Source organism: Plectropomus leopardus, chromosome 15, assembly GCF_026936395.1.
Source record: "Plectropomus leopardus strain MGB_pleo_1.0 chromosome 15, ASM2693639v1, whole genome shotgun sequence".
NCBI classification, from domain to species: Eukaryota; Metazoa; Chordata; class Actinopteri; order Perciformes; family Serranidae; genus Plectropomus; species Plectropomus leopardus.
The window spans coordinates 14208163-14234316 of NC_142190.1; the positions used below are offsets into that span (position 1 = coordinate 14208163).

The following is a 26154-nucleotide window of genomic DNA, read 5'->3' on the forward strand; positions in this document are numbered from 1 at the left end:
AAACGTCAAATGGTCGTTGTTTATTCAAAGATTAGATTTGTTTTGAGCATTCATACAGTTTTTTTTAAGTTTTTAAAAAATGTGTATGCAAAATATTAAAGAAAGTAACTGATTGATTATAAAATGTTTAAAAACTTCCCCCAACTAAAAATAATAAAATAAATCCGAAATTCTGTAACTGTAGCCTAGATAGAAGAAAATAACAACATTTCCAAAATATTTAAATGTGCCTGCCCATTTAAGGGGTAAGGTAAGAAGAAAAGAAGGGTTAAAAAAACAACAAAAATATATTTTATGATCATTGTTCGGACTCGAAACGAATGAAAGGGATTTCCAGGCTTTAAACTGTTAAACACCAAAGACAAGAACAGCAGGTATTTGGAGGATGACTCAGATAACATGCTTCCTCTTTCACTAACAGATCACCACTCATCACGCCACAAACTCACGCGCCCTGTGTGTGTGTTGTGTCCACGCTAAACCACGCCTCTCCACTTTCTCGCGCATCAACATGGCGACTTGCAGAAAGATGGGGCGAAGCAGGAAAAATATTTGTACTCTTTCTCTGGTTATTTTACTCCACCTGTCAACCAGCGTCTGCTCACCAGTTCCACATAATAACAGCACTACGACGGGAGGTATGTTACACTTATATGAAGGTTATAACTGTTGTAAAACCATTAAAAAACACTGCTAGTTAGCAGCCAGCTAATGTTACTGAAGCTAGTTGGCTAGTACGTCATGCTAGCAACCGCGGTGGCAGAGACGATGAGAGGCTTTGTAAATGTTCCGAAAAAGTGTATCAGGAATATTTTATCTAAATCAAGTATTACAGGAAATAATTTTTAACTTTTCAGGACGTAGGTAACGTTACGGCGTTAAACCGCACCGTGAGCCGTTAACGCTCTTGACCGTTGTGAAAATCGTTGTGTTATATGAAACTTTACATTTATTTCAATGTAAAATGAGCATTAAGTTTTCATATTTGACCTCAATGAGATTGTAAGTAATTCTAAGCCTGCAGACACATTAGGGTCATAATAGCGAAGTTTCTAATCAAACCTCAACATTTAACATTAGCTAACCCTGTAAAACCTGCATGGACATTAGTTTTTTTGCACAGTTTTCAGACGCCTTTTGCATGTATTTATAGGTTTGAAATGGGATTTCTTTCAAAACATGGGGAAAAAAGGAGATCGGCAACTTGATATGACATGTCATGCAAAATATAAATAAATAGATTTTTAAAAAAGGTGAGAAGAAAATGACCTATAACTTAACTTTAAAGACTAGAAAAAGTATCGAATGACTAGGGGGAAAAAATGAAGACAATTACATGTACAGTGCATTTAAAATTAGATCACAAAAGTATTATTATTAATAATAATTAATTTATATTTTATTTAAGCACTTTTTTTCAGATCATTATCTGTCTTTCCATTTTTTTCTGTTGATTTAAGGTCATTTTCTTGCAAATTTTTACAAATTTCATCCATTAAAAAAAAATATATATTTCTTGTTTAGTTGCTCATTTCCTTCTTTCCACATTTTTTAAAAAAACGAAGCCATGTTGCTCAGGTTCCAAAGAGTTAAATATCTGTTATATGACAAGCCCGGGGGAAATTGCATTGCACTTATAGGGCTGACCTTGTGAAGCCCTGCAGGGACGCTTTGGCAGCAATGACTTGTGGTGGTCAGATTAAGTGACTTGGTCCAGATGTCCTAGTCATATATCTGAGCTGTTAATTAACCCCCTGTCAGTCCAGTAATGCCACAGCTTATTACAGAAAACCCTTTTGAAGTTTTCCAACAAGGAACTGCGACCACAGTCCAGGCTGTAAAATTGTGCTGAATGGCGGGCTCTGTGTTACAGAAATGGACTTTGTGCGTGTAGTCTAGTGGCTTAAATCTGCATAGAGATAAGGTCAGTCAGTGGTGTTGATTTCTTTGCCTGTGTTCTCAATTCTATTCAAATGAAGATCATGCTTACTGTATGTTTGGCCAGCTGTCATTGTGTTTGCTTGAAAAAGAATCTAGTCTGTGGCCCATTTCTCTTTCATAGTATCACTGCCACGCCATCATGCTCACCATACTCACTCAAATGGCTTTTCTCTCCTTGTATTATGTGAGAGACATGCACTGATACAACAAGAATGCATGAAGACACGGACTGATAGTGAGAACATTTTGTATGAATTGACGATTTTCTCTAGAAATTCTTTGCATGGCATATTTTATCCACATGAACTTTATGTACGGTATGTCATGCACTGGTATAAGATTTGGCCATGCATGTCTTGTGATCTGACATTACTCATGGAGCTATGTGTTACTTGCGTGGAATCACATCAGTATCTGATTACAGTATTTATTGACTTAGAACAAAATTAAAGTTCAAACATCTATTTCAAAACAGGCACGTAGGAGAAAGGCAAAGTCTCTTACACAGCCTAACTTTAAAAAATCATTAAATTAATGCATTGTTAGAGTACGAGTCCTTCGTCAGGAAAGGGTGGTAATAGACCTGATGAAGGTCGAGTACTGAAACATTGCATTTAAAGAATGATGTCTAACTTTCAATGATGTATTAAAGTTAAGCTGTGTTCCAAGTATTTATTGACTTAACATTTCATCATCCTTGGAAGCATTTTAAGTTACATGAAACTCCTTTTTAGTGTCATGAAATCAGACCCTGTGACATTATATTAATGTGCTGTGCTCATATCATGGATGTCCCTTTCGGTTTTGTCAAGGAAGGGAGCCAAAAAAATGTATACAAAGGGAGGATGACCTTAACTTGACCAGCCACTAATCCTGTTAATATTTATTTAGGTCAAAATACAAACAGCAAATGGAAAATTGCATAGACAACAGGGGCCTGCAAAAATTTTACAATAAAATGCCTTGTGTCAACAATAGGATTTTGTTCAAAGAAATGTGGTCAGATGACTTTTATTTTGAAACGGAGGCAGGAAAGTTACAGTAAAACAGACAATTGTATTTCCTCATTTTCTGTGACAGGTAAAGGCATTTAAACTGTAATGAAATGTGGTGTAGAGTCAATATAATTGTCAAAACAACATTTTCACCGTCTGTTTTTGTTGACAATTGGTGTAGCACACGGGGAAACAAATGGGGAGCCTTGCTGGTGCAGGCATTGTGGCTGCTCTGACTTGTTAACATAGGCACTAAAAAAAAGGTTCTGCAACGCTCAAGTTCCAGGTGTTAACCTAAACTTAACGGCATTAAGCTAGTGGATACAAGCATCTTTTGCGCCATGTATTAAATGGGTTTAATTTAAATAAAACTGATCCAACACCCAAAGAGTGATGTTTAACAAGAGTGGAGATCTCCTGCTACTTGTCCATTAGACATGTGATTAAAATGTATAAATATTAAGACCCAGCCACTCAGTCTAATAGGATTAGTCTCTTACATGCAGCATTTAATGCAGCAAAGCGTATAACCATTGCTGCCACAAAGACCTCCTGTTCAGTCGCTATGTATGCTGGCCATGGCCCACATATATGAATACTCTCTTTCTTCTCTCTGGGATGTCTTACTCCGTGCTTCAAGTCCCCAGTGTTCTCCTCCCGTCCCTTCCTAAGCAACGCCTCCTAATCCCACAGGATGAAATAATGTTGACACTTGTTGCTTAAATGGTGTCATTGATTCAGGAAGGCTGGCCAGATGTATGAGGCATAGTTCAGCTCATATTTAAAGACACAGGCAGAAACTGATGTAACTGCAGAGAAGCTTGGAAAGGAAACTGAAATGTTATATATTGCACCCTTTACAAAAAAAACTGAGCAAATTGGCTTGATTTCTTTCATAAACATGGGAAGAAGGCTATGAGCAACAAAAGAAGAAATGACCCAAAAGCAAGAAATGAGTAAAAAGTACAAAAAAATTGCCTGAAGATTTGTTAAAAAAAAAAAGGAAGTTAAAAAACAAACAAGAAAATGACCTGAAAAGGTGCTTAAAAAATGTAATCGTTTTGTAACATACTTTTGATATATAATAATGATACATATAAATGTACTTTTTCCTTAGCTTTTTTCTTTTCTCCCTAGACATTTTGACATTTTCCCGAGCCTTAAAAAAAATTAAATCTACTAATTTCTTGCAATCTGAAGAACATTTCCTACAAAGTTGCTGCCTTTCCCCCCTATTTGTAAAAGAAATGACACCAATTTGCTTAGAGTACAAAGTGTTAAATGTTTTAAAAAGGCATCTGAATGCAGCACAATAAAAGCAATGCTGCTCCAGGTTTTTACACAGGTTAAAAGAAAAAGTAAAATACTTGCTAACATTGATGTATATTCAACCCTTCTTTCATTCTAATTAAGAGAGGGGACATGTGTTCAGTGTAGTGAATTTCAAAAAATGATAACGTGGGCTGACAAAGGTTTTATGGCATAGTATAATGTGCAATACCACATCACAGTGTGTTTTAAAGGAGAGAAGTCTCAAAACACAATGTCTCATTCTCAGCAGTGGTCATGGGAGTAAAGCAAGTTTGCATGTTTTCAAGCAAGCTGCTGTTTAGTACAGATGTCCACTTTGCAGCTTCTTTGTGGCAGTAAGTTAACTCCTTGAAACCTGAGAAACTGGTTTGATTTCTTTCCAAAACATGGAAAGACGGCAATGAGCAATTTAATAAAAATGACCCCTAAAAAGAGCAAAACATTTGAAAAAAAAATTCAAGAATATTACCCGAAATAAGCAAAAAACAACAAAAAAAAGGAATGCACAAGATCAAAACGGGAAATGACCTGAAAAAAGTGCTAAAATAACAAAAAAAGATATTAATAAAACCTTTTTTTCTGTAACCTAATTTAAAAAATATTATTACAATAATCATAAATAAAGATTCCTTGGTATTTTTTCCCTAGTTTAAAAAAGAAAATCAATTTTATTCTGAATATATACCCCAACCCACCAGTTGGGAATCACTACTAAGGAGTATTTTATTGACCTTTTATGTTGTAACCTGTCTTGCAGATAATCAGGGGGGAAGCACGTCTCAGAATCTTACTTTGACCACTGTGAATGAGAAAGCAGGCAACACAGAGCCTTCGCTGTCTCAAAACAGTACAGCAGTTTTAACGAATACCAAGAACCCTGAAACACCTGCTGGCAATGACTCCTCCACAACAGCCATAGAGGCTGCCACAGACAACCACACAACAGCCATTGAACCAAAAAGCGCCAAAGAACTAACAGATCAAGTCGCCATCATTGATTCCTCTGATAATACACAGCAGCCAGAGCCTGTCAGTAAAGGGGCCACAACAACAGAGAAGGCTGAAGGTAACCCGGACAGGGGTGAGCCAACAGATGGACCCGCTGCTTCTGAAACCACTCCGGCTTCGAGTCCAGAAGTTACCACCTCTGTCAAAACCCCTGAACCAGCCAAATCTGTTATAGAAGAGCTCGATGCACCTGACCCCAAACTCTCCACCGCTCTGAACCCGTCCATAGTGCAGGACTCTGATTTAGACCTGCAGCAGCCCGCTTACACAGTTGAAGGCAACGAAGGTGATGATGACGATGACGACGACGATGACGAAGATGGCGTCTACGGGGACAGCAATGACAGTGACAGCCTTGACGGCTTATATGACAACACCGACGACAGAATGATAGACCAGAGTGTGAACAGGCTGCAGCAAGACAGGATGGAGGTGGTGCCCCGTTACAAACCAGACAGCTACAGCCAAGAGGATGAAGACTCCCACTTCTTCTTTCATCTGGTCATCCTGGCTTTCCTGGTGGCCATCGTTTACATCACCTATCACAACAAGAGGAAGGTGAGTGTGAGCATGACGACAGCCGGGGAGCTGCTCAGTATGAGCAGGGCAGAGATGATGATGCAGTACAAGTCTCGTGTACACATGGCTGATACTACACTGGGCAAAGGTTTCAATGCAGCACTTGTTTTTGCTCCCATTTGTCACAGGTTTAAGTTTTACTCTGATTCTTTAATGCGCACACAAAAGGCTTATCTTTCTCAGTTTAAGTTCTCCCGTTTGGTAAAATCTGTGTTAGTGAGCACGTCTCCTTTACCAAAATAACCCATCCACTTGACAGGTGTGGCATATCAAGACGCTGATTTAACAGCATGATTACGACACAGACTTACATCTTTAACTTAAACCTGTTAAAATGGGAGCAAAAACAAAATGTTGCATTTACATTTTTGTTCAATGTATTTCATCCTTTACCTTCTGTAAATTGAAGTTAACATTGTACATTGTAACATGTACAAATAGCTATTGGGCGGAAAATTAATCTGCAACATATTTGATAACAGCTTCCCAAATTTGAAGTTATACTGGATTTCATATACAGAGCCTGATATTTCAGCTTGGATCTCACGTTTATCTTTTCTTGTCATATTATGGGTTAAACAAGTGATTATTTAATAAAAGTATCAGTATGTTAAGAGATACTGAAAATAACCAATGCACGCTCCTATGAAACACTGCTGGAAACAAGACAAACAGCGCTGTCTTGTTGTGTCTTGAATTACACTTTCAGTACAACAAAAATGAGTTCCTGAAATATTTACCTTGTGTTTTCATCCATTATAACATTTAGCTTTATTGAAGTATAAACTAGATTTGTTAATGAAAGAACGAGAATTTTATGGAACCATTTATGGTGGTTTTCCTCAACTGCACAGCATCACTAGATAAAAGGAGTGCTTTACAATTTAAGTAAAAATAGATGCAACCATCTGAACATTACCACTGCGTTCTTTAATAGGTTTCAAACATGTTAGTTCAATCATATTTATTTTAGACTATGTGATTATATGAAGCACAACAGCAGGAAGCCCTTTTTTCTGTCCAAAGAAGTTATTTCTTTCTCCAAATATCAAATCAGTAGAGGAGGGTTTTATATTATAAATTATGCTGGCCCGATGTTAATTTGGGTTTTACAGCTGAAGCTAGGATTCCAATTATGTAGTCTTTCATCTTTCCTGCTCGTCTGTGAACCAAGAAATAATTTTACTTGATCAGCACTTGTACATCTGTCAGATTAATTTGATTTCTATCCGCATTTTGCTTCCATTTTCTTCCTGTCAGATCTTCCTCCTGGCTCAGAGCCGGCGCTGGAAGGACAGTCTGTGTTCCCGCAACACTGTGGAGTATCACCGCCTGGACCAAAACGTCAACGAAGCCATGCCGTCCCTCAAGATGACCCGGGACTACATTTTTTGATCCACGTTCAGAAGAACAATATGTTCAGACCTGCACAGAGCCAGTTGGCCTTCCCGCCTGGCCGGTCGCATTGTTGAGATGCTGTGCTTTGTCATGGAGCCCGATTGATGCTTTGTCTTGCTTTGCAGGCCAGCTGGAGAGCAGCGAGTGTAACGTCTTCTGGATAAAATTATGTTTGTTCAGGACTCTTCTGTTGTCTGCATAGAGAGATTTTTACAGATTATCTGTTATTCTTATTTGTAATATTATTTTAAAGTTATTTTTATTCTCAATTATTGACTTCTTGGGATTTAACATTTCATTTTTTTAGGGGTCTTATATTTGTCTTCTTTGGGAGTATTTCAGCCTTATGGTCCCTCTACACCTGCTTTGTTCTCCCTCTTTCATACTGTCTTAAGATGTTTAATATTCGCTTTAAAAATAGGAAGAACCTAGATCATAATATACTGCTTAATAATAACAGTCGATTATTCACCCTAATATTAATAGATAATAATAAAATAGATTTCTCTCTCAGCAGTTAGACAAGATATAAATTGACACACAAAGCATTTGCTTTTTGAAAGCACTTGTGTCACATATGTTTGTATTTTAAAGGTTAAGTATGCTAAAAAAAAAGCAGAAGCTGATATAGAAGCAGGCGTTCCAAAAAACAATCCATGGCTCATTTAAAATGGTCTGTTGATCCTAGATCTTAGAGTAAGAAATTACTGTACACTACAAAAAGTTAAATATTGGGGAAATTGATTTAAATACACAAGTGAAAATATTCCTTATTATTATCTAACCAAGAAAGAAATCACTTTTTGAATTAAATTTTAAGATGTTAAAATTTATTTTAACCGTCACTCCTTTAAAAAAAAAAGAGGCTTTTCATTTAGATTTTAACATCATGTAAGGGATGTAAAATCCTTATTACATGTGAAATTAAGCTGCACATAAAGTCGAGGAGGGGTACGACTCTTCTGATGAGGGGTCTGTCCATGTGCTTAAGCCATTTAAACGAAGACGGATGCTGTTCAGGTTAGAATGTACTAATATAATGTATGAGAGAAGACTTTTTCTTTTTCATCACGTTGTAATTTACTTGTCTGCTGTACCTCTTCCACTTCTACTGCCCAGATTTTGCCATGCAGAAATCCTGGGGCTGGCCCTCTTTGTTTTATGACTTCGGTGAAGTCTCTATCAATCATTTATTGTCTTCATTGTGGCAAAAATGCAGCGGCTGTGTTTCTCTCATGCTCTCACAGCACTTTTAATTTTTAGTTACTACTTGTCGGAGTACAGTTTGGTGGACTGTTGATCAGAAATTTTGCACGCTGTGTGGCCTTGCATTCACACGAGGAAATGAAAAACCACAAAAACAAGAACAGACCACATTATTTTGACACCCATGGCTCCACTTCCTATTTGTCACAGCTCAATGTTGTTTTTCTGTCTGTTGCCGTCACATGCCTTCAAACGAAATGCCATAACTGCCACACAAATCCACGCCATCAATCTCTTGTCGCCTTCTGCCAGTTGTTTTCAGCTGTTTTGTCCGTTTATAAAGTAACACAATGGTTAGACTGATTATGCGATTTGCACTGTCATTCAGTTATTGGCTAGAACACGAGGGGAGGAGCTGTCCTGCATAAAGCGATGGATCAACACTGCTCTTGCAATCAACTGTAGAAACTGTACAATCTTTTTTTTTTTGGTCAATAAAGCACAAATTGTGTACAGAGTCCTCCCTGTTTATTTCATTTGTGTGATGGATGTTTTTATGTTTGACCAGCTCAGCTGATTTAAGATGCTCTTAATCTGACACATTTTGAGTCAGATTTTGAGTATTTACATCACAGAGCCGTCTTTTTGCAATTTATGTCCATCTAAACTGTGTCGGCATTACTAACTAGACCAGTCACTTTGAAAGTAATGGGCTGAGAGGTTGTATTCTTTCATCATGACAGTTACAGACCGAGATGAAAATTTGGTTTGAAAAGTTGTTATATATTTATAAAGCTAAAAGTTGAAAGGCTGTTGAGATTTTACCGACAGGCTGAAGTGTAAATGAGCTGCAAAAGAGCATATTGCCTACATTAGATCTTAAATGATGAAATTAAATAAAAAGCAACTGCGGCAAAAGTTGTATTTTTTGAAATTCTTTATTTTCTCACAGCAGACATTTTGACTTGTAGGAAAAGCACAGGTGTTACTATTAACACTAATGACAGCTCCATCATATTCAAGAGTCCCCTTGAGAGTCACACTGAGCCAAGCATGCACAATACTGAGACCCTGAAAATGAAGCAGCTGAGAGGAATTCAGACATTGTTAATTTCATTATTTACACCTGTGCTTTTCCTAGTGTGAGGTGTGTTCTGTGAAAAATATCTACAGTATTGCCAAAAGGACTGCAAAAAAAAAGAAAAGAGAAGCAAAAAGCAAGTCACCACAGGGAGGCAGTATGCACACACAAATATCAGCTCAGACCAACCTGTGTGTGTTTCAGTTGTCACATTATCTGCAGCGTCCTTTAACAAATTGAATGATGGAGGATTGGTGCCACATGCTGCGTAAGAGACAAGGTAGCAAGCATCAACATGCTGCACGAGCAAATGAAAATATAATTCTGCAATTGGTTTTCTGCTTCCTTTCCTCTCAGTGTGGAGCAAATAGCACATCCGCATAATAAAAGGGAATCTGAGCTGAAACACCTCTAAGTTTTTTAGCCTTTTTGTAATGATGATGTGCAGTGGGAGCCATATGTACTATGATTACCCAGAATCTCTCAGTGACACCAAAGGGAGAAACACTGCGCCTGTGTGTGAATCTTTAATGTCATGCAACACCACTGAGATGGATTTTCAGGACAGCTAAAAGTATAATAAGTTTATTGTGGCATGCCTGTCTTCTAAAGTTGGATAGTGATGAGACAGATGAAAGCAGAGAAGAGGAAAGTTGAACATGCATATCTTTGACTAGTTGTTTTGACTCATGTCTGCCAGAGGTTGTTCCTGCAGCAGAATTAGTCCTAATGTGCAACAGACCTGCACTGAAACCGATTGTCCAGTCCGAGAGAAATAAATCCCTCTTAGATCTTTCAACTGTACTTTAAACCAGGGGTTCTCAACCTCGTGTAACTTATGGTCCAATCCTGATTATTAAAAATTTCCAAGGATCAAATTCCTACATATATGAGACAAAAAAGTTGTAGGGAATATTAAAGGAAAATTATGCAGCTTTTCCACCTTAAAAGTAACAGTTTCAAAGTCGTTAGAAGCAGTGAAGCTGTGTTTGGTGTGGTTCAACATGATAATGTTCTATAGTCTTATTTAACCGCAAGTAAATTTACTGATGCATTTTATGTTGTAGAACAAAACATGAAAGTCTCTTCAGCTTGTGTTAACCACAGACTTTATTTAAGGCTTCTAACCAATAACGTATTAAAAACCTCTTTTGACTTTGAGATGAGATCACCGGAGGTGTTGAAATGCTCGTTCATTTCCAGGTTTTAGGACTCATCTCTAGGGAATTCTATAACAGTGTCTCCCAACTGGTCCAGGCAAGGGGTCCAAAGTTGTCCTTAGTTATTAGTTAAAGGAGAAATGACACATATTCACTTGTATTTGACAAAATGTAGCCTAAGTAACATGTGAGCTTATAACACAAAGACAAAATGCTTTGCAAGAATAAAGTGTGGTTAGTTAAACCTAATTAAATACATCACACTGCAACCAAAAAAGTGCATATTATTGCTTCAAGACAAAATAAACGTAATGCACAGCATGGTAAAAAGGACAAATAAAACCAGTAAAATAGCTGTACAAAAAAAATCTCACTCTACAACAGGAAACAGCACTTCCAAACAAAACCTCTGTATCTGAGATTCAGAGTACTTCAAAATAAAGTCTGTTTTTACAAACTTGGCATGTTTAGGAGTCGCTTGCGATGCAATCATAACGGACCCCACTTTTGGATCGCGACCCAACAGTTGGGAACCACTGCTCTATGGTCACTAACTTTTAAGAACCAGGCTGCCACAGAGGCGCTTGCTGTCGGCCATATGTGACTTTCGGGCCGCGGCTCTCCTGCAGAGACTAAGACACGGAAGAGGACAGTGACGGAGCAAGCTCGGGGGAGAAAAACGGAGCAAAAAGCCGGACTACAGTAAATGTTGGACAGCTTTTACACGTTTTTACACGTCGGTGAGAGCTTCGCGGAGCAGTGGGCTGCAAATCCGACGCCGAGGTGGCTATGTTGCTGTTGGACAGGTGAGTAATATGCTAATTAGCAAGCTGTATAAGCTGTCTTTTGTGCTACTCTTCATTGTTGCTGGCTCTGTCATCATAGTTATTTTTATTTTTTAATGATAACCCCATTGAATCTATGTTGACAGAGGTGTAGCAGGTAGCATGTTGCAGCCCGATGCTTGCAGCATAACATTAGCCTACAGTGCCCTGATGACGTTAGCTGCGCGTGCTACTTCTGAGTTTAGTGCAGTGGTTGTTGCAGACTTCCGGTGTTGCACGCAAGAAAATGTAGGTAATATCACAGTACCTTACAGGTGTCGTGCCAAAAAGTGATCACCTGCCAAACTCCACCTGACAGACTGACTTTCTCCACATTTAATTACATTTATACAGGTAACTGCCAATTCTGATTGACATTTGTCATAGTGTGTAAGTACCAACGTCACATCATCGCGTCATAGAGTCACAGTTGACCTATTTTGCAGCCTGAGGTGTCCCGTCAAGAGTTGAACAGATGGGGGAAAATGCTTTTTTGGCTACATGGGATTTTTTTTCACGGCAATACCATGAGTGGCCAAGGAAAACAATTGAGAGCAAGGCTGAGGGGTGTTCCTGGGGCCCTGGAAAAAAACATGAATGTCTCCACTTGATGATTTTTAAATCTTACAGGATATTGAAATTGTGCATCTTAATTTGACGTCCTTTCTTAATTCATATGAATTCCTTCTTGAGTGAATTTCGATTTAAAAATAGCTAGCTTTGTAAATTACCAAATTACCATTTATTTTTTTAAAAAAGGAAGAACTTATATCCACAAAACTGTGGTATAAAATAATCCATGCCCAGGCACTCAGGGTGGTTTGAAATGCATAAAAGGCCTTTAACTCATAGGGCTAGAAACATTAAAAATACACCAGTGCGTATGGGCTTGGGCCTTCTTCGGGTGTAGTGACACACTACCTGAATCTTTTAAACCACTGTTTTTTGGTTTTAAGTTCCTTCTTTTTTAAAATATTCCCTTCCATGAGCACCAGTGGTTCAAGGGACACCAGAAGCGCTCCTGCTGCCTCTCTAGTTCACATGTACTTTTTAATGTTATCAAACTAAGTAGCAGTACCTCCCCAGCCCACTAGATGTTGCTATGAGGCAGACCAATGGCTGTGATCAGCTCCTTTAAACTTCAGCATGATAAAAAGAATTTAATGACATACACCCAGAAGAAGAAAGGTTATACCAACACTGATCAAAAAATTTAACAAAACACTTTTGTTTTTGCACATTTTTTTTAATATAGGTTAAAGGCAATGAGACTTTCTATGCACTCAGTAGATAAATTTCTCTCAGATTTTGGTTGCAAATTTGTTAAAATCCAGCAAATTTGCACAGCCATTGAAGACCATCTGGCCAACATTTACAAGCCACAATCAACAACCTGATCGACTCTGTGCGAAGAGATGTTGCTCTGCATGAGGCACGTGGCGTCACACCAGATACACACTGACTCTTTTGGGGAGGCCTTTCTGTGGCAAAAAAAGGAGAAAAAAAGTTCATTTCTGTAGCACCAGTCATATTAATTCCTACTACTACTAAATGTATTTTTCCCTACATATTTTATTTACACATTTTAGAGTGTTTCTTTTCGTGCCACATTTGTTAGGTGGATGAATCATATTAAAAAAAGGGGAAGTGCACACTAACACAGATTTTAATAAACTGGCAACAAAAAATTAAGAGAAACATATCTACTGAGTGCAAAAAAAGTCTTAGATCTTTAACTTATGGGTATGCTGTTAATTTGGAAATGAAACTATTTAAAATTGACAAAAGCAAAAAGGATGTTTCACAAGTAAAAAAAGATACATTTTCTACTGAGTATGATTCTACGGGATACTATCTTTTCCTTCTGTCCTTCTGTCTAGGGTTTTATCAATCTTCATTGATTGTTTTGCATCTTAACAAAATGTTTAGTTGAAACTCCACTGAACATAAAAATAAAAGAGAGAGAAAGAGTGCGAGTAATTAAGACAATTGCTCAGGTTTTCCTAAATTGGTACAGTGATATAAACTGAGGTTTGATTTGCACACAGTCAGTTCATTTTAAAAACTGCATCTCTGTTTCTGTAGATTGGATGGAAAGGTGTGTAACAGGTTTGATCTTTATTGTGTCATATCAAAACATTCTTTTTGAAGACACCGAACTCCTACCTGTTTATTCATCGAGAGCCGCGCTGCATAAAAGCATCTGCCAGGTGCCTAAGATGTGAAAAGCCATAGATGAAAAAGCAGGAAGTGATGGCTGCTGGGTGCGTGTCATCAACAGATAAGATAACCAGGCTTTGTGGATATTTGTACAAAGTTATGCCAGGCGAATCTATCTGAGAGACAGCGACAAATGAAATCTACCAGCCAGAAAAACTCACAACTACTTTTGATCACTGAACGGTGAAAGTCTTGACAATGGTTATCCAGTAGCTTTTGAAAAGGGGTTTCTAACTTTCATAAGACGTTTCTCAAGAGAAATCCTTCAGTTGAGGTTCCTAAAAATATTAAAGGTGGAACTCACTTTTGATCATAAAATAATATTTTTATGCCAACAGGCATAACTCTTTTTTTTAAACTAGGCTTTATATGCTGCAATAAAATCCAATCTAACACATAAAAAATACTAAAAAATCCTCTAAAATAACCTGTTGAGACATCTTGTGAAGTCTCTAATTTATTCTGACTGAGTAAAATGATTTCTCACATTATCCTTTCTGTATTTCTGTCATCACATAAAAATGAGACTCACCATCCATATGACAAACACTGTGAATTATGAAAGCTGTCATTGTGATTGACCAACACAAAACAAGAAACAGACATATTTTTGTTCACAGCTTTCTTAAACAATTACTTAATGTTTTTCTCTCATGTTGAGGAGATAATTAAAAATCTAACACTGATGCAAATCAACTCAAATGAACAAGTGCGATAAAACCTCAGCTTTCATTTGAACTAATTAAAATATCTTGGAGTGTTCTTTGTTATGGCAGTAATGCAGGTTTATACATGGTGCAGGCAAGTACCGTAATTGCTTTACACCTGCAGATTTACTTTCTGCAAGTTTTTCTTTTTCAAGGAGAAAGACAGATCACTAACTGCTTCCCAGGAAAAAACATGGCAAAGCAATCAAAGCAAGCTAAAGCACCGCTAGCTTTATGGGTATAATTTACACAGCTGGAATACGTCTTTGACCAATCAGATTGCTTGTGTGAAACGATCCTTCAAGGGCAATTCTGACAGATATCGACTGATTTAGCTTCTCTGTAATAATTTCTGTATTTTCAGCATCTGTTGGATTAGGTCAGCCTTCTTTTTTTTTTTAACTCCATTCCAGCAGGTATCAGTTTTTCACAGAGGTGTCAATATATCGAGCGTTAGAGGACCTGAAGGTATAGTAGATAAAACAGTTGGGTTGAGGCCAGAGCTTATCAAAGCACATGCTGTAGTGATCAGATCATGTGGTCTGGCCTGTTAGCTTCCTCCTCAATGGGGGAGATCAAGGGGATAACTCACGCCGATGAGTCAAGACTCCTGAGGAAGAGTTTCTTCAGTGATGGAGTTCAACATCAACCCTCACCAGATGCTGCAAGTGTATGAGACAGTGCATGAGAAATCCATAAAAAAGAGTTGAACTAAAAAAAGACAACATCAATAAAGAAAAATTTGGAATAGTTGCATATGATGGATTATTAAGGGTGTGAAGAGAATGATGACGGTGACGATAAAGGGTGAGAGATGAATGGAGGAGGGAAAAATCCGAGTTATGGACGACATGTAGGTTGAAGGCTGGGAAAACAGGAGGGAACTGGGAGTGTTGAGACTGTGTGTTGGGAAAATGTTTCTTCGTAAACGAGGATGTCGAGCCCTCACGTGAGAACTGAGTTGATGAGGAAGAGAATGGATCAGGTGTGCGTGTTGCAATGGGATGTGTTTGAGGCGTGGTCTTTGTTCCCAAATAGGGCTGAGCGATATGGCTTTGAAATAATACCATAATATTTTTAGGCTATATCACGATGTTTGATTTATATCGCGATATTTTGAAATCTCCTCTAAACTACTTTAAACTACTAAAATGTAAAATTATTAAGTGAACTACAGTTACATATAAAGTAGCTACTGCCTTAAAGTTACATTACCTACCGGAAAAATCAAGTATAATAAAATAGTGTTATTATTTTAAATAAAGTATAGTAAAGGTCAATAAAGTAGTGTTATAATTAAATAAATGAAAGCCTTATCAGGTGGTGTAAACACAGTAAACGATAAAGCATGATATGAAAAGATGGAACAAAACTACATTTATTGTATCTGGTCACTACTGTTTGTACTCTCGCTGTTGTTTTTGACCAAAAAAGACCCCCACCACAGGGCTTCTTTTTGGGAGTTTTTCCTTGGGTGATGTGAGGGTCTAAGGGCAGAGGGATGTCGTACACTGTAAAGCCCTCTGAGGCAAACCATGTTTTGTGATAATGGGCTTTAAAAATAAAATTGACTTGACTTGACTTGACTTGACTTCCTTCATCAGCTTACATCAAGATGCTTTTGACCCCCAACTGATCCCATTCAGCCAGTTGGTAGCCACGAGAAATACTCTGTGGTTACAGTGTACATCAGCTTGAGTGTTGAAAAGATGACTGTGAGTTTTTTGAGTTATTGAAAACACCAGGTCATACCCCAAAGAACTTTTAAGTAGACTGCTGCATGAACGTCTTGTTTAAGCTTTCAGGTTATTCAAAGCAACTTTAGCAAAACATTAAGGCTGTTGACAGGAGGTGTATTCAACACATGGAGTGCAATGTTCTGTGGAGAGTATCAGCCTGTCGCCAGACAAAAATGTTGGTGTTATATATTTCTGCAAACCACAGACACGCTATATTTATATGTTTTATACATATCATATCAACGTTTCTAAAGTAACACATAATTTTTGACATTAACAAACAGCAAAACAACCACTGCTGCATTTGCATTTACAGGGGCTTTTTAGATACCAAACATGGGTGTTTTGTTAGCAATCCGTGGCTGTGTTTCCAGCAGAGATGGCTGCCAAAAAAGTGATGTTTTTTTTTTTTGTTTTTTTTTTTTTACAGAGACATTGCTGCTTTTCCAAAGGGGATTGTTCCACCCAAACCAGGTACGTTAAGCAAAACGTAATCTTTTCCTAACCATAACCAAGTGTTTTTTGTGCCTAAATATAATCACAACCTTGTTGAAATGTAAAGAAATACAATATTTCAATGCACCTCCTAGTTAATGACAAATGTTGCGTATCTGTGGTTTGCAGAAACGTAAAATGCCAACGTGCATATTTGGCGATCGGGCCCAGGGTGTAGTGTTCTTCAGATACTTGAAAGGTGCATGACTAAGGGAAGCAGTCATGAAGGATAAAACTCCAGCAGCACATTTAATGAAAGAATGACATGTGTCTGGTTGACAGGTCTGAACCCTGTCTCATACGGTAAGTGTTGCTGGAGTGAAAGTGTTACCTTCTCTAACAGGGGACCCAAGAGTCATATTGCGAACATATTGTGGCAAGTTTTTTTTTTTTTTTTTTCTCAGAAGACCTCAGTGAGTCGGAGCTTCCAGCTCATCAGAAGACACTTTTAGTGTCTCAGTGTGAAGCATACGCACAGCATCCGACTAAGTGCACTCACATCGGAAGGCGCGTCACCAAACCTTCACACCTCAACACTCATGGTCTAACCATTTGTTGAAATAGCGACAGATGAACTGTAGGAACAAAGTTTCATACACAAAAACCACGACTGGTGTCTGTAAAACTGTTCTCCTGCTGCATACTGGGAGGCTTTCCACCACACCGACCCCCTTGGGATGCGGCAATACCTTCTAAATGGCCGAGTGAATAGCAGTAAATCCAGGACACTGTGTGGGCGCTTTTGGTGGTGCAGAAAGTGCAAACACAGCATGGTGTTAATAGTGGGATTTTAGGCCACAGACCTTTGTAAAGGCAAAACAGTGGAGGCTTTTGGAGTTTCTGCTTCTTGGTTGGACTGGTATTTATTCAAGCTGTTAGACGTTTGGTAACATTTCAGTGTGAGCTGATGTTCATAGGCCTCCTTCATGGAAAATAAAAAGTGGTAGCTTTGTCCTTCTTTACCTCTGTGAAACCGAGGAGTGCCTGGGTTACTTTTTGCGCTTCTTTTATATTTAATTTCCTTTGTGTGTGTTTCATGGCCCAGGGTCTCCAAGAAAAACTGCACATAATATCCACAGTCCAGGCTTTATGTTTTCTCCATTCTATTTTATCTCTCAGAGTTTTGTGTCTCCGTGTTGACAAAGCTTAACCGCCCTTGTTCTTTATCTTCTGCTTGGCTGGCATTAAGAGTGTAGCCTCTTGCTTTTCTCTCTCGCCGCTCAGAAGAAAATACAGAGGCCATCATCTTTATGGTTTGGAGAGGGGAGAGGCTCAGCAACATGTCAGAGAGGCAGAGAAATGACCGGGTGGCACAGGGACAGACAGAAAGGAGCAGTTTAGATCAAACAGAGGTAGAAAAACACATGGTACTGCACATATAACACAATATTACGAGAGGAGAGAAAAAAGAGAGAGAAAAAGCTTGTATGTATGCATGACGCGTGTAATGTGTAATGTGTGTTTCCGTCATCACATGTCTCTGTCCTTTACATGTACGTCCTATTTATGAAAATCAAGAAAATAGAAATATTGAATATTAAATGTGGTTTACATTTTTTAATTGAACTAATTATAGCTTAATTATTTTAGGACTCGTGTGTGACTGATATTTTTGAATTAACTTTTTTTTAATTTTTTTTTTTTTTAAATCTCAGTTCTCCAAAGTAGCCCTAGGGGTACCCGTACCCACGTTTCAGGAACACTAGACTAAAGCACAGTATTAACCAATGCATGGGCGGGCTATGAGACAAACTGCCCCACGACCTCTACAAAAGAGCAAGACACCCAGACTTTCGTTATTTTGTGTGTCTTTGGAGCAGTTTTCTGTCTCTCTAAGGTAATTTTGTGGCTTTTAGAGATAATTTTGTGTCTCTGACAAAAATTTGTCTTGTTAAAATAATTTTGTGTCTCTTTAAGGCAATTTTGTGTGTCTGATTGTTTGGCCTTTTTTCTGTAGTTATCTTGTGTCTTTTTGCAGTTCCTTTGCATGTCTTTGTGGTCTTTTTGTGATCATTTTGAGTCTCTTTTGTGTTAGTTTGAATGGCATTTTGCAGGTGCCGGCCAGGGGGTCCCCTTGACACTTTGGGCCCCTGGGCCTGTGCCTGATTGACTCATTTCATGATCCATCGATGAACTAATGCTACAAGGGCTTTGAAAGTGTTGTTGATATTCTAAACCTCTGGCAAAAACGCGAGAGGAAAAAGTCATTCATTACCAAATCTGAGAGCCGTGTCTTGTGGAGGGGCATTTCCCAACACATGGTTAATTTTGGCCCAGTGCCCTCTAGTGGTTTAGTCCAGCCATGATCTTCAGACTCATTGATCACAGGTTAGTGGCTTAAAAATGGCTCGACGTTTCTGGGTGAGCCAACACAATAACATCAGTTGAGTTGCAAGAAATATCATTTTAAATATCTTCAAAACAGACGTTTGAAGTGCACCTGTCCCTTCCAGCAATAGACTCAAACCTGCAGCTTAAAGCGTTGATGTTTCAATTTTTCCCTTCCTATCAGATCCTTCATTATGCCGGCTGTTTTAAGTCATCTTCAAAGATCTTGTCACAATCTACCTCACACTTTTTTTCTCCTCTCCTTCCTCCCTCTGCACCCTGAACATTTTATCAGCCCTTGTCATTTGTCTTTTTTATCTGTATCTTTTCTCTACTCGAGGGAGTTATTCTATCCATCAAACCAAGCTCCGAAAACTCTTGCTTTTAAATCTTTGACTGTGACTGCCTCCCTCTCAGACGGCTTGGATCTTAGCATTTCATTTCTGTCTCATTTTGCCTCTCTGCCTCTCTCTCTTCCTCTTTTCTCTCTATCAATCTTCCTCTTGTTTTTTCGCCTCTTCTCCATTCTTTATCCTCCTTTCTGCCTCTCTCTCCTTCACATCATGCGTCGTACCTCTCAGCTCTGTCTCAATCTCATATCCTCCTCTCCACGCTGTTGCTACTTTGATCTTCCTCTCCGAGCCTCTGATAAGCAGCCTGTTTGGTGCGTGTAAGTGTATGTGTGTGTATTTTTAGGGGTATGTCTCCTTTGCATTAATTGGCCCTCCTGTATTTGGCTTGCTCTCTGCAGTATTTCTCAGCTTTGGAGGAAACATTTTCATCCTGTTATCCTCTGGCTATAAGAGATTTTTGCCCGCGGGCTTTTATAACACTGATCCCAGTTTTCTGACAGAAAGAGAGGAGTTGATACCGCAATCTTTGCTAATAAAATTATTTTTAAAGTTGTTTCGTGAGAGTTTTGACATGTTGTTATTAGATAATTAGCAGAAAAGTTGTGTAGTTCTCTGTATGCATATCAGCTTACACTAATTTCTCTGTCTGGTTTTAATTAGAATGGATTTTGTAAAAAGAAAAAAAACCCATGACAAAACAAACAAAAAACAACTGGTTAGTAGGGTAAGGGTAAATCATTTCTTGACTCAATTATTTGGATTATTATTTTTTACTAATGAAAAAGTATTTTTGTCCCCACAATGTGTGCAACCAAAAACTGGAAAAATGTTAATACAGCTCTTGCAGCTGCTCAGTATTGTTCCTCAGCTGTCATTGTGGCATCTTGTCAATGTCAACTGCTGTGTTTTGTATATGCACATAACAACACTCAATCCAGATTTCTGTCCAATCTGGCGTCCTCACTAGAGTTGTTCTGATACCTGTAGGAAAATCCTGTGATACTGTCTATGCACATATGCATCAGATAACACATTGTAAGCCATAAAGTAGTTTCACACTAGTATATAACTGCAGTTTTCCTGGAAATCAATTCTTCTTTGCCGTTCTAAAACAGTAGTCTACACAGCAAATAGGGCTGTGTAGCCACTGGCAACTACTGATTAAGTGCGATGTAAAAGACTAAGTTATTTATTTATTTTTATGTTTTTATTTAACCTTTATTTAGCCAGGTAAAGCTTATTGAGATATAAAATCTCCTTTTGAAAAGCGACCTGGCCAAGAGGCAACAGTTTTTCAATTTTACAATACATAACATGAGAATTAAAATATTCATACAATAAATACAAATAAAGAATAAAAAGTGCTTCATCTGATTTAAAAACATTGACAATGCCCAATGCTATTGAGTTAGAAAAATGTCATGTTAGCAAATTAAAGCAAGGTTGTATTGCATTCATTTTTTGCATGTATTTGATCACATTTTATAAAGAGTTTAACCTATGCCTTACAACAATGAAAGCAACCATTTCACAACCATACAGGGTTAGTATTTTATTTATTTTTTCCGCTTACACTATCGGATCAGTACTCTGTATGAGTCAATGCAAAACCTGCATATTAGAATATGCATCAGGAAGGAACATGCTATCAGAACAGTCTTTACAAAGCCCCTAATGTGACATCTGCTGAAAAGACCCTTTGGTTTAGAGCAATCAGTTCAGGTTTGTTAGGGCTCATTTTTGCTCTCTTTAGATACAGAAATAGATGCGTCCTTTTAAAATGCTGTACATGTCACTGCCCTCAAACTTCTATGCATCCTTTATGATAGCATAAATACAGACAACAGATGGTACAAGAATGTGGAGTCAAAAGTTTCAGACAATAATGACAGTGGAGGTGGTCATAATAATGTACCTTTAAGTGGAAATAGTGTTGCAGACGGTGGAGGTCTGTGTGGCCATTATATACTTTCCTACATGTGGATGGAGAATTCTCTCTGCTAATTTCACTATACATTACTTTATATTACCGTTTTTTTTCTATCCGGCAGTCTGTAAATTGGTTCTGTATCTCCTGTTGTTTGTATCTCGCTTGAACTACGCTACACTGCCTCTGTGATCTCTGGCGGTATTGTTTAGTCCGTATCTGCACACTATAGAAAATGTGCACAAATGCGTATGAAATGACGGCAGAAAATGTTTCCGTTAACACTGAGCTTAGATGAGCCCTTATTTCGTTGAAACCTTGGTGTCTGAATATAGAGCAGCAACATGTTTTTCTGTGAGGGAAACCTTTTGACAGCATTCTTTGAAGATGAAACCCGTTATCTGTAAATTTCACATGAGACAACTTCATGAACACAACAGGGTTTGCAGCTGGTTGATGCCAAACTGATTTTAGGTGTTCTGTATTAAAAAGGTATCCTCTGGAGCTTTGCTGCAATACTTCAAAAGTGTGGGCCCTGTTTCTTCAATCTTTTGCACGAGGACACTCATGTTTGCACATGTGCAAAACACATTCCTCCCACTGGTTACCATTTTTTTCTCCCTCCTCCAAACCTCTCCTCCAAACCCTGATACAGTGTTCATGCAGACCATGCTTTGTGTGACTGAATTTGTTTCCTTAAAAAAAAAAAAAAATCACTGCAGAGTTCATTGTATTTGAGAGGTAAGATCACCTTGTCAGTCAGGTGTGAAATTTCAGCTATGAGGTTTGCAGACATTCAGTCTGTGTTTATTCACACCTTTCGCTGAATGTGAAAGGGAAGGCAAGTTTGAAGGGAATTAATTAGTGAACAAATAAGACAGATACTTCAAAGTTACAGCGTTTTAAAATAAAGAAAGCTGTATCTAATATTAAACCTCAAGTTGCATCAACTTGAGTTCGTGTCATATGAACAGTTTTATTTTGTGATAATGTTATTTTCTGAAAGCAGAGCAAAAAATGTATATCCATAAGGTAATAGAGGATATACAACATCAGTGTGTCATCATACAGCAATTTATATGATATCTAAAGGATTTGCACTCCGTAAATTCGCTCCCTTTAAGTAAAGTTAAGTAGGTTAGGTTTAGAAAAGAAACATGGTTGGGCGTCATGACCACATACCTTAAAAAATCTCAGAGTTCACTTGGTTTTACATGGTGCACGAAGACTGTTCCCCTGTTGGAAGTCCTGTGTTTATTTCACCTACACATACTTGCCAACCCACCCGTTTTCACTCTGGAGACGCATGTTTTTCATTGCACTTCCGGTTTCCTCCTGGGGTCTCACTTTTCCATATTCCTTCCAGTTTAAGACATATTTTCACACCTTTTTTCCTGTACGTTTTCTAATATGTTTCTCACACTGTATAGCGTGTTTAAGCCCTATGACTTTAAAAGTCTGTTTCCTACTTGTTGGCACTCCCTCTCTCCCTCCTTCTCCAACCCTCCACCCCCTCATGACTCAAGCACAGCTGCTTAACACCTTGTTTCCAAGCTGATGGCGTTACACATGCATGAGTCCAAGAAAATGCTCTAGGGGGGTTTGAGGGTTGCCTCAGGAGGGGACCCAGGTCCTTCCTCCCCTGCGGCAAGGTACCCAATTGTCTTTCACAGACTGTGAGCCTCCCGCTCTGCCTGCTTAGGCCTCCGGGACCCAGGGTGTGTGGGCCAGGGAGGACAGTGGGCTGTGGGTCCCTGGTGTTGGCCAAGCCTACAGCCTGGCCTTTCTCCCTACTGCTGGTACTCTGCTGGCATGCAACGGAAGATTAGGGCCATGTCAAAGAAAAAGACAGTTAGCTTTCGAGAGTAAAGTCGTAATATTATGAGAAAAAGTCAGACTGTTTTGATAAAAACAGCACGGACACCCTTCTTGGCAGTTTTCCACGGTTGCCAAGAAGGCTGCCTGTGCTCTCGCCTGTTTTATAGTTTCCTGGCAATGTGTTTATTTCTGTTTATATAATATCCCCTTTCTCATAAAATTACGACTTTCTTTTCATAAAATGAAATGAAGAGTTTTTTTTCTTATAAAATGTCTTTTTGTCTTTTTTGTAAAATTGCAACCTTTTTCTCATAAAATTATGACCTTATTCTTGTAATATTACAATTTTATTTTCATAAAATTAAAATTAAAAATTATTTTTTTCTCATTCTTCTCATAATATTCCAACTTTATTCTCAAAGTCTCATTTTATTTCTTTTGCTCAATGTGGCCTGTAAACTCTGTTGTAGCTGAAGCAACAGTCGACAAGAAACAATGTTTTTGAAACTCAGTCGCTTTAGGGAAAGGTGAGCCTCTCCCCCTACGGACCTTAAAGAGGTTGATCTGTTTAAATTAAACCATATTAAGAGGGGACAAAGCGCAAATGACAGCAAGAAGTGATATGTAATAAAAAGACCCTCAGATTTGTTTTACTGTAAGGTGATATATGAACAATTGACCCTACTTTGAAATCAACATTTGGCACCGTAAATAACTACAGATGTTCCCCATAACTTCAGAAAGTTATTGGTGACATTGATATGCTGCATATAGTCCTTATGTCCAACCTATCTCTTACGTTATTTGATACTTTGAGGTATTTTACTGTCTCTAAATTGTTGCCACATCAATTTTAAGTACAATAACCATTTGAAACAGCCAATATTTTCACCCAGTTCCTGTTCTTTTTGTTTTGCATCCTCTTATACTTCATTGTTACTGCTGATATTTGTTTGTTTGTTTGGTATATTTATTGATTGTGCGGCATGTTTTTCTTCCATGTGTAGCACGTTGTAAATTTGTTCAGAATAGCTGCATATACATAAAACTTATTATGATTATAAATGAGGCAGAGGCATGGAGAAAAACAAAGGGAGTCTCAATCAGACATTGTGGTGCGTGTCAGCCTGAAACACACACACACACACACACACACACACACACACACACACACACACACTGACAGAGACAATGTTGTCGTGTCTGTTCTTTGTACAGCATGCTGAACCCTCTTCTCGCCCTTTTGCTTCACTTTGATGAGGGCACCGTCACTGCACAATAGAACAGAAGGTACAGAGGATAAAGGTTTTCTGGAGCTGGAGAAATGAGAGAGAAAGAGAGAGAGCGCTATTGATGTTCACTGTGCTAACTTGAAATAACATAGTCTTTCACATTTAAAAATTGGTAAAAAAACGTAAAGTTCTAAAGCTACTTTTCGGTTGTAGTACTCGCGTAAAGAAACAACATTTTAAGACAAACCAAAGTTTTTTTTATTTTTTAAATATTTCATTGTTTTGCGAGGTTGGAAGCCGTAAAAGAGAAAACAATGTATGGTTTGTGTGAAAACATGCAGACAGAAAGGGCAATATGTTTATCCCTGTGTTAGATTTTATGACACTAATTTAGTACCGGGTGGAGTTGGGTATCAGTACTTGATATAGACCATCTCTGGAGCCGTTCTCCTCCTGGCAACCAGTCAGTTCAACGTCTGCCTGGTTAGCACGAGCTGACAGCAGCAGTGGCTAACATCAGAGCGGTCCCAGCATCTCACATCAACATCAAACCGGCTCAACTCTGCTGTTAAACCTGTTAATAACTGGTAACGTTAGCTGTGTGATGCTAACAGTTAACCCTGTCACTGTGTGTGTGTGTGTGCAGACTCTCATCAACTGCCCTTGGCATGGAGCTCACACTCCCACAGCAGCAACTACAATCTATACAGCCTGTAATCTGGCGTATTTGACAGAGTTGGTAATTTAGCGCGCGTGATTCCACTAAAATGCTCTTAAGTATGGCTATACTACATGCCACGCTATCGACATTATGGGAATTGAATGAAGTACTATATTAGTGTTTGTATCTCTGTAAGGGTACTGGTATTAGTACTGGTAATGTAATTTTTTAAAAGAGCCTGCCCTAGCAGTGGGTGAACAAAGAAAATGAGTTGGAGAAATGTAAGAAATTGAGTCTTTGTTTCTCTTTGAAAGTATCAGGCAACAAAATCCTTGTGGCACTTTCTATTCTTATTGGAACTGGCTAAAGTATTACTTAAGTATTTTTTAGGCTCAAACTAATAGTGTCATACTTTGCACATACATCATGCGTTTCAAGGTCAAATGGTCAAATAAAATCCCGATAAAGAAAACACTATGTGTGCATGTATGCATTAATTAACTTGCACACCCTCCATGTCTGATATTACCTTTTTCGCCCCTGAAAAGCCCTTAATTGAAATGCAGCAAGCGATTTGGCACGAGAGAGACAGGCCTATTAGATATCGCTCTCTGTCAGCCGGGGTTAGCCAGCGATGCTTTATTGCTCTGCTAAAACCCAAACACTAAAACAACTGCCAGGCCCTGCACTGGTCAAGGAAACCATTTCATCACCTGACTGCAGCCATATAGTAGGAGGAATTATGAGAGAGGCGTCGTGGCAGCCAGCAGGGTGGGGAGACGGGGATGAGTAGGGGCGGAGGAGGTGTGTAATCTCCATAATGGAGATGATGGCAATGCAGGAGCAAAAGGAGGGCCGAGTCTTTCTGCTGCAGTAAAATTGCAGAGCGAGAAAATGAAGGGTTTGAATTCTAAAACGAGATTTTCATTATTTCGCTAAATTAGGGTTTTGGAGTTAAAGTGAAAGTTATTACCCCTAATTATCGTTGGTTTCAAAATAGTAACATAAGAGATGATTGTACTTTTGAAATATTAAATAGTCAGCAGTGACTAGTTTTAGGGAGCTGGAGCTCAGTCTTCTCTCTTGTCTTTTTAAAACTGTTACAACCATATCTATGACTTGATTTGATTTTCACTTTTTTTCTAGATACTGTTTGTATAAACCCTGATAT

At 38.4% G+C, this 26154-nt stretch overlaps 1 protein-coding gene and 1 long non-coding RNA gene across 2 annotated transcripts in view; both read left to right on the forward strand.

The window, feature by feature from the left end:
- The first annotated feature begins 429 nt into the window (after nt 1-429).
- c15h5orf15 (chromosome 15 C5orf15 homolog) lies at nt 430-8958 on the forward strand. Its single transcript, XM_042499923.2, has 3 exons — nt 430-638; nt 5005-5813; nt 7095-8958. Exons 1-3 carry the CDS (start codon nt 512-514, stop codon nt 7227-7229), a joined length of 1071 nt encoding a protein of 356 aa, XP_042355857.2. The 5' UTR covers nt 430-511; the 3' UTR covers nt 7230-8958.
- Nucleotides 8959-11075: 2117 nt separating this feature from the next.
- Nucleotides 11076-26154, forward strand: part of LOC148187250 (uncharacterized) — a 113909-nt gene continuing 98830 nt past the window's right edge. Inside the window, exons 1-2 of the long non-coding RNA XR_015778956.1 lie at nt 11076-11485; nt 16600-16643. This is a non-coding gene — a long non-coding RNA (uncharacterized LOC148187250). The remainder of the gene's footprint in view (nt 11486-16599; nt 16644-26154) is intronic.

Bases quoted from the DNA above. Each gene is read 5' to 3' on its own strand.
- c15h5orf15 (XM_042499923.2), top strand. From the start codon at position 512: ATGGCGACTTGCAGAAAGATGGGGCGAAGCAGGAAAAATATTTGTACT. The intron at 639-5,004 runs GTATGTTACACT...CCTGTCTTGCAG, and splicing joins TAACAGCACTACGACGGGAG to ATAATCAGGGGGGAAGCACG. The intron at 5,814-7,094 runs GTGAGTGTGAGC...TCTTCCTGTCAG, and splicing joins CCTATCACAACAAGAGGAAG to ATCTTCCTCCTGGCTCAGAG.